The 24,059-nt window shown below is 39.0% G+C and overlaps 1 protein-coding gene across 1 annotated transcript in view; it reads right to left on the reverse strand.

The window, feature by feature from the left end:
- FBN1 (fibrillin 1) overlaps positions 1 to 24,059 on the reverse strand; it is a 233,936-nt gene that overhangs the window by 181,808 nt on the left and 28,069 nt on the right. The window contains exons 2-5 of the mRNA XM_023510045.1: positions 21,597 to 21,679; positions 19,516 to 19,614; positions 8,730 to 8,825; positions 5,311 to 5,406 (exon numbers count right to left, since the gene is read on the reverse strand). Of these exons, the coding sequence (XP_023365813.1) occupies positions 5,311 to 5,406; positions 8,730 to 8,825; positions 19,516 to 19,614; positions 21,597 to 21,679 (374 nt within the window). The remainder of the gene's footprint in view (positions 1 to 5,310; positions 5,407 to 8,729; positions 8,826 to 19,515; positions 19,615 to 21,596; positions 21,680 to 24,059) is intronic.

A 24,059-nucleotide genomic window follows, 5' to 3' on the forward strand; every position in this document is an offset into this window, starting at 1 on the left:
AGGCTGCAGGGCAGGGGAGCGTCATATGAGGCACAGGCAGGCTGCAGGGCAGGGGAGCATCATACGAGGCACAGGCAGGCTGCAGGACAGAAGAGTGTGAGGTGCTCGGTGCACTTCACTCAACCACAGAAGCCAATGTCCATATCAACCAATGTCCTTCTGGGAATTATTCTAGGAAGATCCAGATTATTCAGGGATGCACCAGCTGCCAAATGCTGCAATACCATTTTATTACAACTATTACTCAATGCAGAGTAATATTTAAGGCATTCAGCCTATGTTTTCTATTGTTATTTACTTTCCATTTAGCCTAAATACCAAAAGTGAAGCCTTCAACATGTTTAGTAACAACAGTTTTTTGCTTTTTACCTTTTGTGAAGAAGAAACTATACATGGTTCACAGAGCTCTGATTTTTAAAGGCATTTGGGGAATGGGAGTTAGCTCGCGGTATTTACTATGAGAACTTTAATAATGGCCACCTATACTTTAAAATTATGTAAAATTAGTATCGGAAATGCATCTCTGTAAAATTTACTTCCATCTAGAGAACAAAATAATGAATCTATATTTCATTGATGAGTTCCAGAAAAACACTAGAAGAAAAAAGCACAAAAAAGTCATCTGAGTCCTTGAAGCCCTCTGAACAGGCCTCTGAGAAAAGTAAGTTTTTATCCTCTTTTATGAAGTAGGTGTATCCAAAATGGACTGGCTGATTATTATGTATCTGGATCACTTTGTGTTAGCACTTTTCATTCATTATGTAGACACTACCTTCTTGGATGTATATAATCATGCTTATCAACTGCTTAATGCAATAGTTTTTTAATTGTTAAATAAAATCATTAAAAAGATATCCGTGTAAAACCTAATTTTTCTATCAACAGAAACCTCAAGGCAGGAGAATAACAGTTTCTCAAATGTCAACGGCACATATGAAAATTAGGTGGAATTATAATCAGCCTAGCTGTTTGTTCTATTCTGTTTGATGATTGTGTTTATCTGCAAACAAATAAACCAAAAGGATTTCAAGCTCCGTTAACTTTGTAATTCTCTAGAAAGCAAGTCCATGTAGGAAGAGCTAGTTCACCTTCCACTGTTCTGCTTCTGTAAAGAGCTAAGGGTATGTCCATCCTCATTTTAACGCTTGGCCCACATTGTTCCTTTTCCTGAAAGCTAGCAGGTCAGCAATGTTTTCCCCTATACTTTGTCCATGAATAGGAAGCATAACAGCAAATGGACTTTTTTCAACTGACTGAAATCCAAGTATTGTCTTCACAGTTTGGACTGGGGTAGGAATTCAACACAGAACAAGTGAGTCAAGAGTTAGAAGAACCCATGCAGATACTCATATTCTGACAGGAAAGATGAAGATCTCCATATGGGATAAAGATAGAAAACTTCTTATTAGCATTTATGATTCCAAAGGCTTCATCCTCTGGCTCACAAAAAGCCTGACATTAAAACATTAAACCTATCCCACATGCTTTTGGAATCATGTGAAAAAATAGTTTTACTGTTTTTTAAAAATCTAAGTCTGTTTTTTATCTCACACAGGTAAAATATGTGATTATCTGTTAGCGTGACTAGAATTTACAATTACAGGCCATTTCTAAAATCTCAAATGCCTCCTCAAAAGGGAAAAAAAAAGGTCACACACCAATTTGAATATAATTCTGACTTCTCTGTAAAGGCAATTCCAAAAAAGAGGTTCCAAATATATTCTGAGCAATGATAATACTGTAAGAAGACTCTGTCACCATCCGTAGTAACGGCACTGAGTAAGAATACTCACTTCTCATGACTGCTGTTAGGCATGCTAGTTCAGGCCTTTGGAGCTCAACATAAAAGCTTTTAATAAGATTTTAAATGATATGCACTCTGAGGCAAGATAAGAAGAAACTGTGATTCCACATAGATTTTGTTGCCAGTAACCATGGCAATACACACCGCCCCTGTGTTGTCATTGCCAAATTGAGCACTGCCTTTAGATCGATATCCTGATAACCGACACCAAGATACCGCTGAGTTAGGGCAGTGACAAGTTCCACTGGTTTCTCAGGCAGAGAGAAGGCAGAGGTGAAGGAGGCAAAACAAGAAAACCATAAATGTAAATTTACCTCCCAAAATGAGGAGGGAAATGAAAGAAACTTGAAGTTTAAAAGGAGACACACAGAGGTACAATCAATCTTTGATAGAGGATGCAGCAGGAGATGGCAAACTTTAGCATCCACAGGGGCAAGATACAAATTAAATGAATGAAGTGAACAAGAAGTGACAGTAGGGTGTGGCAGGACTGTGACAAACTAGAGGGTTTATCCAAAGTGTTTGTATTCAGTTTTTAAAGAGTAAATACCACCAGTCAAACAGGACACAAGTCTCATCCCCAAAGGGCATTTCACCCGTGTGTTGGGTCTCTGCGGAGGTTACTGAAACATAAAAGTTCTAAGAACTCTCAGAGACAAGCATCCTTACCCTGAGAAGGTCTTGTACCTGCCTTTCTAAATGGGTCTTACATCATGATAGGAAGGTTTTTGTTTTTATTTTTATTATCACTTGGCTTTGATCAAATATACCTCCTTTTCGTATCTTTGCCAACTGAAGAATGACAGTCTTGTGTCCCTGAAAGACCACACTTCTGAAAGATGAGGTCAAAGTCAACTAGGCCTCAAAACTGTGGTCAGCTCTGCTTCACACGAAACCAGTGACAGATATCCAGACCTGTCCACGAGTAAGCAAACAGCAATTGTTTCCAGGAGATCTGTGTTTTTATCTGATAGTTATGTCTCCAGATTTTCTGACACTATTAAATGAGTCCAGTTCAACAATTATTGATCATGTACTACACAAAACAGGCATTCAGTGTGCTGTTGGAATTGGGATGATGATGGAACTGCCCCTCCTCCTGGAGAGCTTATAGTTGAGTGAGGGAGATAGAAACATGCTCTTTTGCTAGGATGAGGTAACTGCCATTAAAAAAAAAAAAAATGTGGAGAGAGTGCAAGGGAAAATGTAGGTGAAGTGCTGGGCTCAGCCTCCTGGAAGGTAGAAAAAAAATTAGTAAAGGCCTTCTGGAAGTTCATTTTTAAAAATAAGAAAACACATCCCAATAAAAACAGAAAGTAACTAGCTTATAGAGTTATCCAGTAATAAACGTCTTAATAAGTGTACTAACCCACCATCACACCAAGTATATCCCTAGACTGCAGGATGGATTGGTCCCAACTTGGTTTCATGCTTTTATCAGTCTTGAAATCACACACCTCCATCTGAGGAAGAGGATCCACTGTCTCTAATTCTTCAAACAGGCAAGCAGAAGACTTTCATAAGAGTAGATTACAATTCTGGAATCTCTTCACCCCTGTGGTGAGAGAGAAGGGTTCTCCTCTTCCACTGAAGATCTGGGACTATACTCATGGGTGGTGAGTCAAGTTCATCTCCTGCTCCCTAAATATCTACTACCACAAATACCTAAAAATCTGCCACTTGTGGGTGAATTCAATTTTGAAAATCATGACTGTGAAGCTTCTATGGGGCCATCATCTATTTATGCCATAGTGCAGATTTGAGGGTAACTTTTCTCCCTGAAGGAGAAAAACTTGCAGAAACCCCTAAATAATATGACAGTTTTTAATAGTGATTTAGTAACTTAACCCATTCAGGCCATTTCTTAATCCTAGGCAAAGATCATATTTTGTAGAAATAACTCTGGAAAGGTTCAATATCATGTCCTTTTTTTATTTTAGATGGTGTTGTAATCAATACCTGAACTGTGGGCATTGATATTCTTTGCAGCAAATTATTAGCCACTTTATTAAGTGTAAGACGTCATGTAACTTTATTATGTTAGTGATTTTTCCAAAACAAACTGAAGCTAGCATTATCATCTGAGAAACCATTTTCACATACCACTCCTCAAGTTTACTCATCAATAATTTTAATCGCCTTCATGTCTTCATTAATTAAGTAATAAGGTCACCTATTAGAAGCAGTTGTTTTTATAACTCTGTATACCATTGTAAATATATTAGTTAATAAAAATACACATGTGCTAGTTGTAAAGAGAGACAATTTCAGGAGGGACTCTAAAAGGATGTCAGAATTCAGTATAAAGGCCAAGAGTTCATTATGTATCACATATCAATATCATGCAATAGTATCTGGTATCTCTTATCACCAGATATACAATTTATACAACAGTAACAGTAACTGACCTAGAGTTGCCAGAGTATGTATTGTTGCTTTATTGGCAAAAAACTGAATTTAGGTAAACTTCTAAGAATAGAAACTGGAAATAAACAATTTCTCACATATCACTCTCTTTGTATTTTTGCTGCTATGTGTTTTAAATGACATACATTCAACATCTAACTCTTTAATTTCCATCATAGAATAGAAAGACCTTCCTACAAACTTGGGTAAAAGTGACGCATTTTTTTTAATTACAGTTTTATATGACATGTACCTTTAAAGTTTCACTATAAAACTAGAAAGGGTATGAATGTAGAGACAAGATGATTAATGAAGCTAAAGGTCGGGGGAAAAACTGTAGAATATTGATACCCGCATATATCTTCCTATCAGGTCTGCATTTATTTATAGGTAGGCAAATAAGGTAGAATGTTTATTTTATTATAATTAGGAGCAGCAGTAATTTGCTTAAAAACAGAAAACCCACATTTAAATTAAAGTTTTGTAATATGTATGTAGACTTGGGGATGTCCCTGAAGATAGGGAGGTTCCCTGAGCTTTGGAATTCTCATAAGCAAAACCGAGGATGATTCTATACACTTCAGAGGGCTCAGAGGGCACTGAACAAACCACATTCAAGAAAGCAGTTTCTCAGCAGACACTCAGTACTTCCCTGGTGAATTCTGAACACTGAACTTGTATGTCTGTACAGCTCCCAAGAATCCCGTAGATCCATAGGTGTGTTTTTCCTAGTAAACTGTTCCCTTTCCATACACGTTTTAATTGGGACCACTTCTCCAGTTTACTAGAATAACAATGAGCTCAGTCCTTGCCCTTATAGAAAATTCTCCTCTTTTTATCCTGATGCCAACCATATACAACTTATGTGTATGCCCACTGTTGAGTACCACAATTTACTGGCAAGAATTGCTGAGTAACCTGCATAGACTCCGGGCCGCTGTCTTGTCATCCTAGGAACCTTCTCACTGACAATTCAGAAACACCCTCAAAGCTCAGGAAAATTCGTGAAGTAGCCACACAAACCCAATGATTGCACAAACCAACAGTAGTTCAAGGCACTGGAATGTCTTTATAAGCAAATCACTTCTAAAAACCATTACCTCTTTCACACTGGGGTCCAGTAAAGCCGTAAGTGCACGCACATCGATTTGGGGCCACGCATCTCCCTCCATTGAGACAGCCACTTTCACAGACAGCTGGAAAATAAAGAGAGTGCTGAGAAGCTTCACCTGAGGTACATGGAGACACTAATGAAATAACATTTATAATCCCTGAGGGACAACAATCAACAAAATATCTAAATAATCACCCTGGTATTTGTTTTGAACAGTCACTTTTCTTCTTCTTAAATGTTTTATTAAATCATAGCTGTGTACCTTAATGCATTTATGGGCTACAATGTGCTAATAGTCCAGAAAGAAGATGAACAATCGCTTTTCAGTTATAGGTCCTCCGTCTACTATTACGGAAGCTGCCTGGAATCCCAGAGTGGGTGTGTGCATGACGCCTGTCTCACGGCCTGAAGCCTGTGAGCAATGCCTTCAGTTCGGCAGCTGAAATGACGGTTTCTAAGAGACTTTAACTCAATGAGAACTGCCTTTTAGCAGACTGACACTTTTGGTCATGTTTTGAAGGTCTCCCCTCGGGGGAAACACTGGCCCATCTGAAGTCACTCTTACAGAAAAGTAGTATGTTAATTCACACAACCAACTGCAGACAACAAAATACTAATTTGGGCATTGGGTAACATAAACACCATACTGAAGACCCGATGGAGTGTGATAACAGAATCAGAAATAGAATCGAAACTATTGGTGCGCTAAGTCTAGAGATTCTCGAAGAAAAAACATTCTACTTGTTAAAAAGGGCATAAAAATAAAAATTGGAAGCTCACGCTCTGAACAGCTCCTCCCTGTACAATTTCCTGTAACTTATGCACACAAGTCCCCTTTCTAAGCATCTTCATCACAGGCAATAGGATTTTCACTGCCAAATCTGCCAGAACCACCCACTCTTCAAAGCTCAGCTCCAGCCTCACTCCTCCCTGAGGCTTTCCCTATCCCTCCATTTAAATCCATTGCTCTTTATATGTACATCTCCCGTACATTCTGCATGTATCCCTGCAGCACTCATGAAGCTCAGCCACTCAGACTTCCCTTCACGGGAACCTCCTCCAAAGAGTTTAGTGGGCAGGCAGCTTCCAGCTGTGGTCTCTTTAGATCTGCTGCCAAGGGCACACTTTTGGCCAATGACTGCATGTGGCAGGAGACTAGAGCCTGGCCATTTCTGCCTGTCCTGGGACCCTTCTGATGGGCACTCTCTGGATTCTCCATCAGCCTGTGGAAGACCTTCCCAGAGCCGCACTGCAGTCTGACGCTCCTTCTACATAGTCATCCATCCTTCCCTCCCTCCTCGCACACAGGTCAGACAGGCCTTGTGGTCTGTAGGCTGACCCCCCCCCACTCCTGCTCCAAGCCTCTCCCCTGATAACTCTCTTGCACAGTAGATCTAAGTCTATCTTAATAGAATGTCCACTTGGCACCAGAGGCCTAAACTGACACAACCCCTTAGAGCCAAAATCATGGCATCAGAGAGTTTATGTACAGTAATTGTTCTGCTTTGCCTCTTAACTGATAATCAGGAGAGAATGATGAGATTCTGAACACAAATGTTAAGCTTTCTCAAACCAACCCTCCCATTTTGCAGATGAGCAAGCTGAAGTTGAAGAAAAGTTTTCTAATTGTGAGAGTATTAACTGAGCACCTGTTGGGTGCTGGGCTTTGAACTAAACTCCCTCAGAGCACACCTCCTGATTCTCCTCCTGAAATGCCTCTGCCTCCATCCCTCCCTCCCCATCTCTGTGGCCACAGCCTTAATTAGGACTGGTCTTCCTGCTTCCTGTCTCTTCCTCCTCCACACTATGGCCACTGTCATCTTTCTTATCATTAATCCTTGTGCCTGAAGGATACAAGGCCACTATTTCACAGCAGAAAATGCATGGGCTGTTGAGGAATACTGCTTGAGTACCAGATCCGACTCTGCCAATTACCATCCATATATACATAGAGAAATCACTAAAGACTCTGCACCTCATCTGTTAGGAGGTCAGACTTATAACCTATAACAAAAAGGGCTGATGTCATATTGAGTTAACACATGTAAAGGATAAGTAATTTAATAGGTGTGTATTGCTGTTGTTGTTTACTGTTATCTCAGGCCCCTTTCCTGGCTCCACCTTAAAAGAAAACATAGTATGTGTAAAGGCAGTGAAACCTGGCCCATGACTTCCCCTCTGACCTTACTTCCCTTTCCATCACTTCTCTCAGCTACACCATAGCACCTGCTATGATCCACATCCCACTCTGTGTAATGGGCTGGTGTTTTGGTCATGATGGGCTATTTGCCTAGAGGACACATCCCCCATTGACTGACAGGTGAACTCCCACTCAGCCTTCAAGATTCACCTGAAGGATGACCCAGACTAGAGAGGCTATGCTGCCTCTCAGTGTCCATGCTGGGCTGCACAAATCCAACCCATATCCTTACCACACTGCAGTGTGTGGACCGTCACTAGGCCATTACATAAATTTTAGTTTATTTATAAAAGCATTATTCACCATAGTTATATAGACAATGGCAGAAATTAGAAACAACCTGAATAACATTCAGTATTCATTAAATGAACAGTAAAATGTCTGGGAAATGAAGTAGTAGGCAACCATTAAAATATATTTTAAAATATTTAATAACATAAATGTACTTCTAATAAAATACTAAGTGAAAAAGTAGTATCAAAAAGTATGTATACAATGACATCTCATGTACCAAATATGCATTACAAGTCTAGAAGGTAGGATGTGGAGTGGCAGGATCATGAAAAATTTTAGTTTTTATAATTTTGAACTTTTCTAACTCTTCTGTGGGGTGTGCATGTGTGTATATATATGTAATATTCATTTTGGAGTAATAAAAAATAAGCTTCTAAAAAAAACGTTCATCTTCTACAAAGCACAGGGACTGGGAGAGAGTAGATACATAAGTGGCAGGTGTGAATGAACCAACACACTGAACTCCATGGGCCAAGTACGACAGTAGAATCTAGATTGGAAAACTAGAGGGACGGGATATCACCATTCAAGAGAAAGGACGTGTGGAGGGAGAAAAATGAGATTGAGTTTTGAAATACTTTATTTGAGGGCTTCCCAAAAATCCAAGTGGAAAAGTTTAGCAAGTGAACAGAAGGTATAGAGCCGGAATGAACAAAGGTTCTGCACGGTGGGTGAGAACAATAGATCAGAGGAATGAGGCAAGCAGAGTGATGGAGATAAGCTAGAGGAAAATGAATCAAACAATCCATCACCAATATTCCAACTGGCAATTTGATGCTAAGTGTGTTGAGTAAGTGATCTGTTCATCTGGGAGGGTTGCTGGATATCTGTAAAAATGCTGTGTCTTATGTAATGAAAGACGCACTCATCTCTTTATCCCATTTTTAAAAAACTTAAAATGATCGACTTACGTTGTCCACAGTGAGTCCCTATGTATCCCTTCGGGCACAGACAGTGGTCATCGCTGCAGCTACCCCCATTCATACAGCGAATGTTGCAATGTTGTACTTGAAAAAAAAAAGGAAGAATGATTCATTTTTACAATTTAAGTGCATAGATTTCAACAGTTCACAGGAGTTGATTTATAGTTACTGGAGGAGAAAATAAAACTGTTTCTCAGAATTCATATATTTATGCATGAATGACCTACTTGACAAGGCTAAACACGTTATCATTGGTGTGTATAAAATCATTCACAAAGCAATGTAATTGTTTCTTTGACATTGACTTTAATAGTGCTAAACCACTTCCTTAACAGAATTTACAAACTCGTTATCTTTTCTGTAATTCATACCAATGAGAAAGTAGCTCCTTGAATAGCCACACGAGATTAGAAGGGTGATAATTTTCCTGTGAAAAGATTTAGAGTCTCAAGTAGGTGGCCAGGGAAACAGTCAGAGTTGCAGATTCCATAGAATTCTTCTAAAAGAAATTTTGGAGGCAGAAAAAAGGAAATACCTAGGAAGGCATTTAATAACAAGACTGCCTGATAAAGGGGATGGCTGGATCTGGCTGAGAAAGGGATGCTTGTTTAAACTGTAACTTTCAACTGAATAAGACCCTCAGGGTTTGAAATCCCCTTGTCACATTGTCACCCACAGAAGTGCGTGTTTCAGAGTCCAGGGAGGAAAGATCAGGGGTGACAATCTCAGACCTGCAACTATGACATACTAGGAGAAGCTGGAGTGAAAGGTGTCAGCAAGCTCAGTAGTGAGCGATAACAACCACACAGGTGTGCACTCTTATCTCCCCAGTGTTCAGGCTGTCTCTGTGTCAGGACTTTAGGTGTGTTAATGACACTTTCAAAATCCCAGGCTATTCCTTAGTCCTCTAGAGGTAACAACTAATCTGCTTAGAAAAGACTAAAGGGTGGGCTAAATCAATGATTCATCCTTATTGCCACACCCCTGACAAGGAGGCCTTGGGCAGTAGAAGTTTGGCCCCTTTGGTCTGGTTCTCCAAGTTGTGGGAGTAAATTTTCAGGGGAAAAGGCTCAGCAATTTTATATAATGAGAAGGGAATTCCTTCTTTCTGTACAAAAGCAGAAGTCTGCTGCTCATGCTTAGCCTTCTTGGGGCACGGGACCCAAATCTTCCCACTAGAGTGGAGGGAAGATCCCCACCAACAGCCATCTTTTTCAGCTGCCCTTGTTATAAATCCCCAACATAGTATTAAAAAGCGGCTACCTGACTTGATGAGAAAAGACCACTTTTTATAAGGAGCTACAAAAATCCCAGCCTGACAATAGGCAAAGTGCCAGAACTCAAAACCTATATACCCTTTCACAACACAAAAAAGTCAAGTTGAAGGTGATATGCCTTTTCAAGAACATGCCACACACGTATGGAAACACCTTCAAAAGATCGTGGTCTCTACTGAACTAATAACCACATCCACCTCTCAGCATTCAAGTTCCAGGTGCCTCTCAGGGTTTCGTGGCATAGTGTCCCATGACTTGGTCCCTGATCTACTTATCATTCATTCATTCACTCAACAAATATTTCTGAGTGCCTCCTATGGGCCATGCAAAAAGAGGGGCACTTTAGCTTGTGCTGGTCTCATGGAATTCCCTCTCTAATCTGCCTCTTTGTCTCTTTGTCCCTAACTCTTACCCCCCCAACACACGACACACACACACAGTCCACACCAAATACCGAAATCCTACCTATCTCCAAGACCCACTTCAAATGTCTCTTCTTTCTTTGAATCTTCTCTGATTTCTGTTCTTTCCTCTCTCTCAAACCAAATGTGAGCTCTCTTTCCTCTCACAATATTTTATACTTCTCTTTTGAAGGATACAGTATATAATCTGACCTGTTTTTAAGGTATTTCTTCTAGTCTCCATCCCATTTGTCTAAAAATTACTTGACAATGGGAAGGGTCATGATTGTTAATTATACAGTATCCCCGTAAGTACCTAGAGAGGCACCTTGCCTACACGTAGGTACTACATAAAACCGTGCTAAAATAATTTTTACCTACTTGACTAACGTTACCAGATAATGACATCAAAAGCTATGCTTGAAGACCAAATTGAGACAAAGAAATTGCTCACTGTGTCCTAAGAACTTACATAGCTCTTAGTAGGCTGCTATTGGAAATATTTTTATCTTTCTTTCACCATGTATGAAAGCAGAAATAACTCCTTTGTTGGAACATTAAAATCAAGCAACCCAGGAAACTGATTAAAACAAACTGTTATTTTAGGCTCCTATACTTCCATTAAAACATCCCAGCCAAAATGTTTTCTTAACTAAAAACTATCTACAAGTATACAATGAAAAAAAAAATTTGGTGAAAACTTTGGATAATGTTCTAAGTAGGTCAGGAAAAGGTGTATAGTTACTTTAAAATTTGAAGTTAAACTTAGCTTCATCCTATCTTAGAAAAACAGCAAGGATTGAGAAAAGCACAGGAAATGATGTCATCTGTCAAGCAGCATAGGAACTCAGCCCTCAAACTGATTTCAATTAAAGCAGTTCAGGCCAAGAGCTAATTTCCATTCCCACATGAGCAACAAAGCCATTTAGCTTCTATGAGATTAAAAAAAAAAAATCTAACAGTAGTTTAAATAATGACTTTACATTATTTTTTCAAGTTGAAAATCAAGATGAGTTCTGCTAAATATAATGAATAATTCCCTGATATGCTCTTATTTGTTCTGTTTTTTTACCCTGTCTTTGAGGGAAACCTTTTCCATAAAAAATATCCTTCCTCCTTTATAAAAATAAAGCCACTCAATCAGACTTGAAGAGCAGTGAGGCACGGGTAGTCCAGTGGCCCCCACAAACCAAGGCACCCTGAAGCCTTGAGGAGAAGCTGGGAGGGAGCAAGCTCAGCAGAAGATGATGGAGTCTCCACCACCTGCTTGGCCACAAACACATTTAACATGAGGAACTTCATATTCTCTGTGAGTCTGAAAACTTGAGGGGAAAAAAGCCTTCCTTTAAAGGTGGGAGTAATCACTCAAGATATCTGTGGGGAAATAAATGCTCTAGATAAGCAGCTTCACTGCACAAGCAAGGAACAGTTAAGAGAAAACACATACACACATCGGTTTTATTCTGGAGTCAGTCCTGCCATTGGTACATATTCTAAATTTACTCTGATTCAAACAAAAATTCCAGATGTCTTATAATTAGGAGACCAGGTTCTATGTCTCTTAAAAAAGCCAACTGAGAATGGGGGTTCCTCTTACATCCACAAAGACAGTATATTCTTTACGAATGCACTAAATACCCCTAGCCAGAAGATATTCAATCTGTGTTAACATTTTACCAGCAACTGGCTCAGGACCCGTGGCTCAGTGGTTAGGGCGCCAGCCACATACACTGGGGTTGGTGGGGTTCAAACCGGGCCTGCTAACCAACAATGACAACTACAACAAAAAAATAGCCAGGCGTTGCGGCAGGCACCTGTAGTCCCAGCTACTGGGAGGCTGAGGCAAGATAATCACTTAAGCCCAAGAGTTTGAGGTTGCTGTGAGCTATGATGCCACAGCACTCTATGGAGGGCAACATAGTGAGATTCTGTCACAATAAATAAATAAATAAATAAATAAAAGATTTTACGTGAGATTCTGTCACAATAAATAAATAAATAAATAAAAGATTTTACCAGCAACTGAAAATACCAGGAGGTGGAGGCGAGGTGTCAGTGTCCAGGCTGATGCCGCCACACACTGTTAGCCCTGAGAGCCCTAAATCTCCAGGAAGGACATCCCCCTGAGATGGGCAGACAGCCTCAAAGGGTTTCACATAATGCTCAGGATCCGAGAACTAAAAGAAAATGTTGCCATTTCCTTGTATCTGTATAAGATTTCCCAAATTAATTTTCTATTCATTTCAGATTTTAGTCAGTCATATCAAAAAACTATTTCCTAAATGCCTTTCATTTTCTAGGCATTGGAGTAACAAAACAGATTTTCTTTAGATTGTACAAAAATAATTAATTTCTATTAATTAATTAATTAATAATTTTTGTAGCTCTTTATAATTAATAAATTGTATTAATTATTCTTACACAAATTAATTCTTAAAATGATGAATTAAAAAAAAACAACATGAGCACACTATGGAAATTAGAGAGATGCCAAATTGGCACTTGGGTATATAACCACCTCAGGTAAAGGTTTTCTTCAGGATGCATTAGGTTTGGAATAACTCTCAAAGACCTGCCATCATCTTGGCAGGCACAACTGGCAGAAAGAACACTGGGAGCAATTTGCAAATAAGCATCTGTTATGGCAAGCATGTGATTTTAATTTAGGCACTGGGAAAAGCACAGACAGATAAATTAAACAGTTAGACTAACTTCTAGGCTGAACACCTGAGACAACAGTCACTGTAGGACAAAAACAATTTTCATTTGGAGAGAGAAAATCGATGACATTTCCCTTAAGTACATAAATGTCTTGTGAGGCCTAAAGACACACAGCTCAGAAGAGCAACTTAATGAGGGTATCTACAAGAAAAAAAAAAAAAAAACCTAGCTGAGCTGGAAAATGTCCAGAGAAGAAGAAGGACAAGTTAAATAACATCAGCAGTGAAAAAAGGTGTGTCCACAGAGGGCAGACTAGAAAGAAAATAACTCACCCATTTCTAAGGACAAGTCTGAGTAGATTCCATGCACTCCTCTCCTCTCTGTCCATCTAAATCCCACACTTCCCTAAAGAACTTTTTCAAGGGTCACTTCTTCCAGAGTAGCTACAGTACCATTTTCCCTTCCTCTGAGTGTCCTTATACTTTCAGCAAACTTGGTAACATATGGTCTAGAATTGCTCTAGATTCTAGCATTTTTAGATCGGTCTAGAATTGCTCTCAGATTCACATTAAGAGTACAAATGGGGCAGTGCCTATGGCTCAAAGGAGTAGAGCGCCAGCCGCATTTATCAGAGGTGGTGGGTTCAAACCCGGCCCTGGCCAAAAAGTGCACCAAAAAAAAAAAAGTATAAATGCCCCAAATTCTCAGTGAATTGAAGTAAATCAAAAGTGAAAAAAAAATTGATCAAAATTGAAGGAGTTCCATATGACATCAGTATTTCCCAAATTGATATACAGGTTTGACAGACTTCCTGTCAAAATCCTAAAAGGTTTTATAGATGTAAGATTAATCTAAACATTTTATGGAAAGGCAAACAAAGCAGAATAGCTAAAACAAATTTTGAAAAAGAAGAATAAAGTGAGAGGAATGAATCTATCCATTTTCAAGTCTTACCATATAGCTCTAGGTAGCAAGACTATATGATAATTATATAATACAATTAGTATGATATTAAAGAATGAATAGATAAATGGATCAATGAAATAAAACAGAGAACCCAGAAACAGACCCACACCAACATGCCTAACTTTTAGACAAAGATGCAAATGTAATTCAACAAATGATGAATAGCCTTTTCAGAAACAAATGGGGCTGGAGTAATTGGACATCTGTACACTATAACAGAACCTAGACCTCAACCTTACATCTCATATAAAAATTATCCTGACTGGATCACAGATATAAATATAAAACTATCCAGCTTTTAGTAAGAAGTTGGAGAAGATCTTTAAGATCTAGTATTAGGCAAGGCATTCTTAGACTTGGCCTCAAAAGCATGATCCAGCAAAGGAAAAATTGGGACACTGGACTTCATCAAACTTAAAATTTTTTTTCTCTATAAAAGATCCCATTGTAAACATAAAAAAGAAGCAAGCTACCGAGTTGGAGAAAATATTTACAAATATGTACTTGATAAACAAATAGTATTTAGAACATACAAAGAAATCTGAAAACTCAACAGTAAAATAAATAATCCAATTGGAATCTGAAAAAAAAAAAAAGACATGAAGAGACATTTCCATGAAGAAGATATAGAAGTGGCAAACAGGGCACATAAAAAGATGTTCACTGTCATTAGCCAATAGGGGAAATGCAAATAAAGACCACAAAGAGATATCACCACACAGCTAGGAGAACAGCTGAAATTAAAAATAGTGACCCCCCCAAAAGCTGATGAGGATGCAGAGAAACTAGGATCATTCACTGCTTGAGAAACAGTTTGGCAGTTCTTAAAATGCCAGCCATGCAGCTACTACACAACTCAGAAATTGTATTTCTAAGTATTTATCCCAGAGTTTGAAGACTTACGTTTACACCAAACACTTGCATGTTACGAATGTTCATGGCACCTTTGCTCAAATAACAAAAAAACTGAAAACAACCCAGATGCCACTCAGTAAATGAACAGCTGAACAAACTGATATACAGGCAGCCTCCAAGTTACAAACATCCAATTTACATAGAACTCACTCTTATGAACAAAGACTATTATAGTAAGTCCCCAAGTTACAAATATCCAACAGACATACGACTTGCACTTATGAACAGAGGCTATGATAAGGTAAATGTAGCACATCCAACTTACATACAGCTTCAACTTAAGAAAAACCCTATAGAACCTGGGGACTGCCAGCACATCCATAGCATACACTACAAGTCGGCAGGAAAAAAAGGGTACAAACTATAGGCACATGCAATAAGGTAGATGAATCTCCAGAGAATTATAATGAGTGAAAAAATCCAATCCCCAAAGGTTACATACTATGTGAACCCACTTATATAATATTATGGAGATGACAAAGTTATAGAAATGAAGACGAGATTAGTGGTTGTCAGGATTAAGGAGGGCATAAGGGCAGGAGGAGAAAAGACTATAAAACGGTAACATGAGGGACCTTTGTGGTCATGGAAAAGTTCTGCATCTTGATGGTATCAACTGTGATAGTGAGATGATACCCCGGGGAAGACTGGGTGAAGATGCCCAGGAGCTTTCCATATTATTGCTTACAACTGCTATGGTTTAAATGTTTCCCTCAAAACTGACATTGACATTTAATTGTCATTGCAATATCTTAAGAAGTGGGACTTTAAAGAGGTGATAAGGGCTTTGACATTATAGAGTGGGTCCTATTTTCCCTCTGTCTCATGTGCTTGCTTGCCAAAACATGATGCTTTCTGACAAAGGATGACCCTTACAGGATGCTGGTGCTATGCTCCTGGACTTCTCAGCTTCCAGAACTATAAGACAAATACACTCCGGCTGTTTGTAAATTACCCAGGCTGCAGTACTCTGTTATGGCGGCAGCAAGCAGACTAAGATAACTGATTGTAAGCCTACCGTTATCTCGAAATATGAAGTCTAATTTTAAAAATACTTGTGTAAAGAGTAAAACAGGATTAAGCGTGAAATGGATTTCCAAAGTCTGAAATATACAGAGAGCAACTTTTATAATCATGTAGTATAAATAACTGTGTGTGTGTGTATACAATATGGTCTGAATTACTGTGTCCCTTCAAAATTCACATGTCGAAACCTAATGCCAAACTGACAGTGTTATGTGGTGGGGCCTTTTGGGAGGTTATTGAGTCATGTAGGCAGACTCATGAATGGGATTGACAGCCTTACAAAAGAGGCCCAAGAGAGCTTATTTGCCCCTTAGCATTTGAGGAATGAGCCCCCACCAGACATGCAATCTGTTGGTGGCTTTATCTTGGACTTCCCAATCGCTAGAACTATAATAAAAAAAACTTCTGTTGTTTATAAATTACTCAGCCTATGGGATTTTGTGACAGCAGCCCAAACAAACTAAGAAATATATACATTTGTAAAGTTTGTTAATCCCGATATTATAAGCTAAGGTGTATTTGTGCATGTATGTGTGTACACACGTTTAAAAAGAATTTGAGTAAAATTCATGGATCAACAAACCATGATAGGTCTATATGAGAACTGGGATTGCTTGGAATCCATCTCAGCCTCAGAGACAGAGTAGAGAACAGACTAGTCCTCAACAGAGCTGGAATCCAAGTCTAGAAAACCACTGTTCTGACCCTGTCTAATTATTATTTTTTTTGCCCTGGTGCCTCAATAATCAGTGTCAAGAATTCTACTAGGTGCAAGGAAAACCACACCTTCCTGGTGTCCAAGAGAATTACTTGGTAGGTAGTTTAGACTTTCTGGAAATATAATTACTTATTCAGGCCATAAGAGATAATTTTCTATTCTCAGAGTTACTAGACACTCAAGTCTTAGGAAAAAACAACCTTCCTTCCATTCTTTTCATTTTCAAATGAGAAAACTAAACCCCTCAGAGGTATCACAACTCGCCCAGACCTCTTTGATCCCATCACATAGCAAGTATAAATTTTTCATAGGAAAAATTGGTGAAATGATCTAAATTGACACCTTTTAGTAGAACCACAAGTGGTGGATGCAAACATCTCTCTGACTTAGGGTTACCCTTCAATTAGCAGGAGAATTAGCAAATTGACCCACCAACATTTACTGTCTACCACACTGTGGCCAGGAAGCTTTGTAGAATTGCACAGCTATTCCCTAGAACATTACCTCAAAAGATGAGAAATAAATTCTGATCATCTCTAGCTACCTTTAATTTAAAACATTCTACCATTTTAACTGTGCAAATTGTTTAGACAATATTAGTTCACAGAGTCCAAGCCAAAGATCTTAAAGATTTCAAATGCCTCAAAAGGTGCTTGTCAAAACAAATTCTCTTCCTTATACCACTCTCATCCACAGGCTACTTGGAGACTTTGTCCATGGCCAGATACCACAGATGTGACCCAGATTTCTTCAGAAAGCTCCACCCATAAATCTTGGACTTCAGTCTCTACCCTAAATCTGGCCTCAGAACCTTACTACTATATTCACCAACCCCATGGCTAGCTTGATATCGGCTAGGACTATGGTCTTGTTACCATCCTGTCTCAGGATTGAGATTTTTACTTGTCAGAGAAATCATGAGTAGTTCACATTAGTAGCCAATAGGTCCCTTTGCTAATTCTCCCGCTAATTGAAGGATAACCCTAACTCAGAGAGATGTTTGGTTCCACCCAGTTTTGCCATCTGGTCATATTTTCTTCTTCCAGAAGTGCAATGCTGTTGGTTGGTTCAAGGACCAATCTGAGACATGGTATCTACATTTCTCTCCCAACCCTGAGACTCTCCTGAGTAGCAGCTTGGAAGTCATCCTGACGAAATGGAGATGTCCAGCATGTTCCCAGAAATGCTGCCAGCTGACTTCTCTGCCTCTTTCTATTCTCCTAGCTCAGATGCCCTTGCGTGGCGGAAGGAATCTGCTGTTACTTGGAGGATACACACTTGAAACCAAGCTAAGATCAAGTAATAATATGCTATAGTCAGTGCAATAAGCAAAAACCTCAGCCCACAGGGGGAGTTTCTATCCCAATCTACAAAGGGCTGTGTTTTATACTAGGCTGTTTTTGTTTGGGTTCCACCAGAAGCAGATTCTGAGACAATAATTTAAATGAAAGTAGTTTGTTTTGGAAGTAATTCTAGAAAACACTGGTAAGAGAGTGAGAAAGTGAGACAGGAAAGAGAAGGAAGCTGATAAAGTACATTATCAAGTCTATTATCACTGCGGGCAACGAGGGCTTGGTCTCACTAGGGAACTTCAGGAGACAGTGCAGAACAAACCTCATGGTTATCCAGGCTGAGAGGCAAGCAAGCTGGGGCACTTATCCAACAAGTCTCCATCTGTTATTGGTTAAAACTGCTTCTAGGTCCACTAACTCTCCTGCACTTCCAGCTTGCCCTGCATGCAGATTTGACATGCTCCCTGGCCAGAAAAATGTTACAAAGCTCTCAGGCAGAGTCCCCATGTTCACTGTGAATGCCAAAGTAGGTGAGTGGGGACCAAGAGGGTGCTACACAGGACGACCACCCGCAGCCTATCAATCAGCCTATGAGTGTCACATTCAAATGCCAGGACTCTTAACAGGTAATGAACTCTGACACACCACAGTCTCTACTTGCAAATAGCAAAAGAGAATGAACATATATCACAACATCTTTCTTTAAAACCTTGTCAAAAATGGAAAACACTGTAAGGAGAGAGCATTCTTCCACCAGAAATGGAAGAGAAATCTAGGTTTTTCGCCTTGATGATGGCTGAGATATTGAGAGGCTGTTTATACAAACATGAACTTCCACTTTTTAAACAACCAGTAGTGACTCACCCCTTTCCAACCAATCCCCCATTTTTCCTAATTCACTACTGTAGACCCTACATTTCAAGAAAAAAAAAAAATGGAACAAGCAAGCACAGGCTCTGAAGAATGAACTGTGGATGTTTATTTGGCGTCACAGAAAGTGGCAAAATTCTGAAAGGGAAAATACAACTGTGCCTCATGAAATCTCTCCCGCAGAAACTGTCACAATAGCCTCATACATTTTCTTCTTATAAAGGTCTTGCATTTTAAATAAGTTCTAATTAGATTTCATATTTCAGTGCCACAAGGAAGAATGCCTAGATTTCTTGAGCTCAAGATGTTCAATAAACAATCATTTCATTGAGCACCTTTGATGGTGTTTACCTTGGAGACGCAAAGATGAATAAGGCTATACCTATACAGAAGGCCATAATCTTTATATTATTCATAGTCACTATGCCCCATAGGTAATTTTCCTATAAAAAGTAAAGAAGGGAAATGAGAGGCCAGATTGCAGAAAGTCTTTCCAAGTATTTTGGGCAGAACAGAGAAGGCAGATGTTCTAGTGAGAAAAAAAATATATATGTATTGCAGGCAAGAGAAAAGCCAAAAGCAAATTTAGGAGAAAGTAGGGTGTAACCACATAAAATAATATTATAGATAATGACATGTTAGACTCACTGGATCTGGAGCCACAGGAAGGAGCTATCTGACCAGATGGGCAAGTGCACATATTTGGCCTCGAACAAAATCCATCCCCACAGGAATGCCGGCAAATGGCTGTGAATAAAACCAGAGGTCTGTTAGCTCACGGATTCAGACAGCATGGACAGATACAGGGACCCCGTCTTTAGTGATGAGACCTGGGCGTTCAGGCCCCTCAATGCCTTTGTCTCCCTTGTTATATGACCTTAAGTCTCAGGTATACTCATTTATTTGGACTAAATAAACGCTGTCTTAAAAATTAGTAACTCCCTTCCTCATAATAGTTATTCTCAATCTCACTTTTCTTATTCCATAGCATTCAATCTATTAAAAGCCAAGACAGATTATTATAAAAGGAAAATAAAACAGCAAAAATCCTGTATCTAAACACATTTACATGCTTATAAGAATACCATTTTTATATTCACTGTAAGGTTTGATATAAAAACTGCAGTAGTATTCTTGGAAGCCAATTTTACTATAAATGTTTAGAGCTGAATTTTTGTCCTGCGTTGAATTACATCAACAGTCTGAGAGTAGAACGCTGGAATCTATTGCCATAGTGCTGATTCCACAGTCAGGAAGCCATTCATCCTCGAGAGGAATATTTACACGTTTATGCCACCCAGAGACTAATATCAATGTCGGGCCAAATGCTCTGCTAGTGGCCAAAAAAATAAGTTTAAGTGGCAAATGATTTATATTTACCAGCAGACTAAGATTTGGTCATAATCATACGCGTGATTCTTTTTTCAAATTCCTACACAACCGTGCAAGAGGCAGATCTGATGTGCAAGGCTAAAACTGTGCACTGGATCAGAAGAGCTAAGGATGGAAACCGGAAACTACTATGAAATAAGCTGTCAAAGGATCCTATCAACATTTATTTAAATATCTAAAGACAGAATTTCTCAAAGAGCTCTAGAGAATCCTGGGAAAGGGTTCCATTGTCAAGTTCACTGCAAAAACTCCAAATACCATCATATACCCCTCTTAGTAATTCATTTTTGGTCTTAAACCACAATGTGCCAATGAATAAAATGTTTTCTGGCCAAAGTAAATAATTGGGAAGGAAATAAACTTTTTTAGGTCACCAAGCGAATATTAGATAAAATACTCTATTCTAGTCCTCTCCACAGACTACTCTTGGCCAAGTGTGAAGGTGGACCAAGTAATTCCTTAATGTCCATTCAGCGCTCAGTTTCTCCATTATACTATTGGGGTTTTCTAAAATCTACAAATCATTTCATAGGTATGATAACTGTAGAAGTTCTGAGAAGGCAGATGCCATAACTAATTTGACTGTCTTGTCTTCATTAAACAGCACCTTGTCTGGCATCTGACTTGGCACTCAACATTTGTGGGATACTGTAAGAATCTGGAGATTTGCCATAGCAGCAGAAATCAAGAGCGGAATCTCTGTTATCGCTTGGGTTCTTCCCTAGTCTTCCCCCTCATTGTCATCTGCTCCTCGACCCACCTTAACTCCTCTCCTCTGTTAGGTCTGCTTCTGGCCTCAACCACCCAAATTCAATAAGCATGGCTTCAAGAAGTCTCTGGGCGGCCAAGCAAGTTAGAAATCACCATACGGAAATCAGCAAGGATGAGCTTTTTTCAAATTCCCACCAAATTACATAATCTGTGTGACCAGGTGCAGTAGGTGTAAATGACATGCAACCTTGATCAAAGTAACTCCGAGACTCCAATCTCTATATTTCAGAAACATATTTTTGTACACCTTTTGGGGGCAGGACACAAGTCTAAGAAGGTCTTTATCTAACCAGTGCAATCAACGTAACCTCTTTCTTTGTACCCTCAATGAATCCCCAACAATAAAAATAAATAAATTAAAAAGTCACTGAAGTATGACAGTGATTTGAACAAGATAATATATTTCCCAACTGGATTCAGAGGAAGTAGGAAAATCTTAGCGCTAGAAGGCTCTGCTATCCACATACTAATGATACCATTACAAAGGACCAAATTCTAAGCAAAACAGCACAACCCAAACACCAAAAGACGGACATGCAGACTGATGGGTTTGTCTATTCACTTACGGACAATACACTGATTTCCACCAGGTAAGGTTTTCCATCCAGGGCAACAGTAGGCATTGTAACGTGATCCACACACATTGGGTCTGAAACAAAAGCACAAGAATTTCATTCTTTTTTTTTTCCTTTTAAAAAAAGAAGAGATGACTAAATAAAAGGGAAAAAATCCCCAAGTTACTTTATATAAAAACAGAATGAGTCTTGGTAGACAGCAAAAAGTAAACTCATCGGACTCAATGATGGCTTAGTAGTTTGGCAGTTTGGGACACTTTAACATAGTAATATCAATAAGGGTATCCTTTAATGTCCCCTGTGCATATGGTACATCAGAAAAATAAAAACTAGAGATACAAAATGCAGCACATTTTATCACAATGCATGGAGCCATACAAGTCTAAGTCAAACAATAAACATCTTACCAATCTAGTTAAGAAAGGTCATGATAAAATCTACTACTGCATATAAGGTTTCAAATATGTACTCTCTGAAGACATGGGTGTGTGTACCCCGCCCCACCGCTGTATAGATAGATTTTTTTTTTCTATGACCCAGCTCACCTCTAAAATGTTACACATTCTCCCTTTCACCAAAATCACAAGAATGCAAACTCTGACATGAGTCAGGAAAAGTAAAGGCCAAAACATGTAAATATTTCTTTAGCAAAAGTTTGGAACAGAGTTGGTAACAGCAGTTACAGGAAAATAAAATCAGTGTCACTCTGGGTTTCTTGTTTACAGACAGTTCATCACATGTCCTGGAACAAAGCCTCCATTCAGAATCCAGATGATCCATATTTAACAATTTCAGGGAGTCACTGGGCAAGGACCTAAGGACTTTGACAGTGCAAACTAAGACAGAGGATATGATACACAGAGACCCGAAAGAAACCATTCATTTCACTTTGTTATATCTCGAGGGCCTAAACATTGATACTGGCTGCTGCAGTTTGGGGACTGATAAGGAAGATCAAATGTTTTGCAATCAGTGTCACAAACCAGGAGCTATTCCAAAGACTCCTGATATAAACACTGTAGTCCTAAAAGCATAGACCTTTAAAACAACTGCACAGCGAAAGCGTACTTTCAGCTGGAATGCACGCACACATTCTCTCCATATATGTGCACCATACACCACAGTACTGAGCCCTCCTGCATTTCCTCTGAATTCACTACTTCAACCATATGCACAATTGGGAACCAAAGGTAAAGCCTTTGCCCTGTCCTTTACTCCTTTTTTTAGCCCTGGAAAATCTGGAGCACTCTGCAGTGCTAAGGTCAGAAAGAGAATTAGGAAGGAAAATGAAGGAACCATAGAAAGAGCCCCAACTCTATCCCCAGTAGCCCAAGACTTCTCCAAAGCAAAAGAGAAAATAACTGGATAAAGACTTAACGTGTGCATGACTTAAGGAAGTCTGAGCTCAGTGTATTTCTGTACACAGAGATAATGAAATGCTTTCCTTGTCCACATCTTGCATGTACAGGGACATCAGATGATAGAATAGGCATGAAAAGCTTTATATATGACAAGGATGATTTAAAAAAAAAGCACTATCATCTTGACAGAATCATCTTCTGATCTAGATTAACTACTCAGCCAAAGGGACCATAAGGAATTAAGGAAGAGAGAAAGACTGTATTGAGAATGCTAAGTCAATGGCTCTCAACCTTTGTTCCTCCTGTGACAAAGTCATCCCTGAAACTTCAGACTGTTCAGAACTTCCTTGGGAACCTCAGACTCTTAGAAAGGGAAGTGAAAGGAGAAGACAGGCTGGAGGCTGGGAACACTCAGACCTTCTGAACTTCATCAAAGTTCTCTCAATTAAAATGACAATCCAGGCCAAAGTTAACTGCCTGGAACCTTCCCCACCAATAGCCCATTAGAGTAGCATGCCTGGAGCCAGTCCAACCCCAAACCAAATCCTGGAATAGCTTCAGAAGACCCCTAAGCTTTTGCAGGATACCCTCTAGTTTGGGTAACAAAGTTTCTTAAACAAAAATCATTGCCTGACAAAAATTTGAGTATCAACACAAATAAGAGGGTGAAAAAGCTAAGAAAAAAGGGTTCAGAATCAGTAATTTTAGTCCTACAAAGCAAGACAGTCAAAAGATTTTCTAAGGTAATTGAAAAATCTAAATTGAATAATATAAATATTCTGTATTGTTTTGCAATGTGCATGAGCAACGTACAGCCAAAACATGGAAGATTTTACCATTTACCATGGTTACAACATAAAATATGAATGTTTTAAATCTTCACGGTGTAAAGTTAGTGGTATAGATGACATGAAGTTAGGAAACTCGTTAAGAGGAAAGGTGTAGAGGGCCCCAAGCAATTGATCCAAGAAACAGGGGTTTAAATATATTATACAGTGTTTTAAAATAGCCAATAAATAAAAGTCATACTATAAATATAAAATAAACTTTGGAAGAAAGAAAAAGGTATAGATAGCTAAGTAAGATAAATTCC

The sequence above is a fragment of the Otolemur garnettii genome, unplaced genomic scaffold, assembly GCF_000181295.1.
Source record: "Otolemur garnettii isolate 467f Iridium unplaced genomic scaffold, OtoGar3 scaffold00011, whole genome shotgun sequence".
Lineage (NCBI taxonomy): Eukaryota > Metazoa > Chordata > Mammalia > Primates > Galagidae > Otolemur > Otolemur garnettii.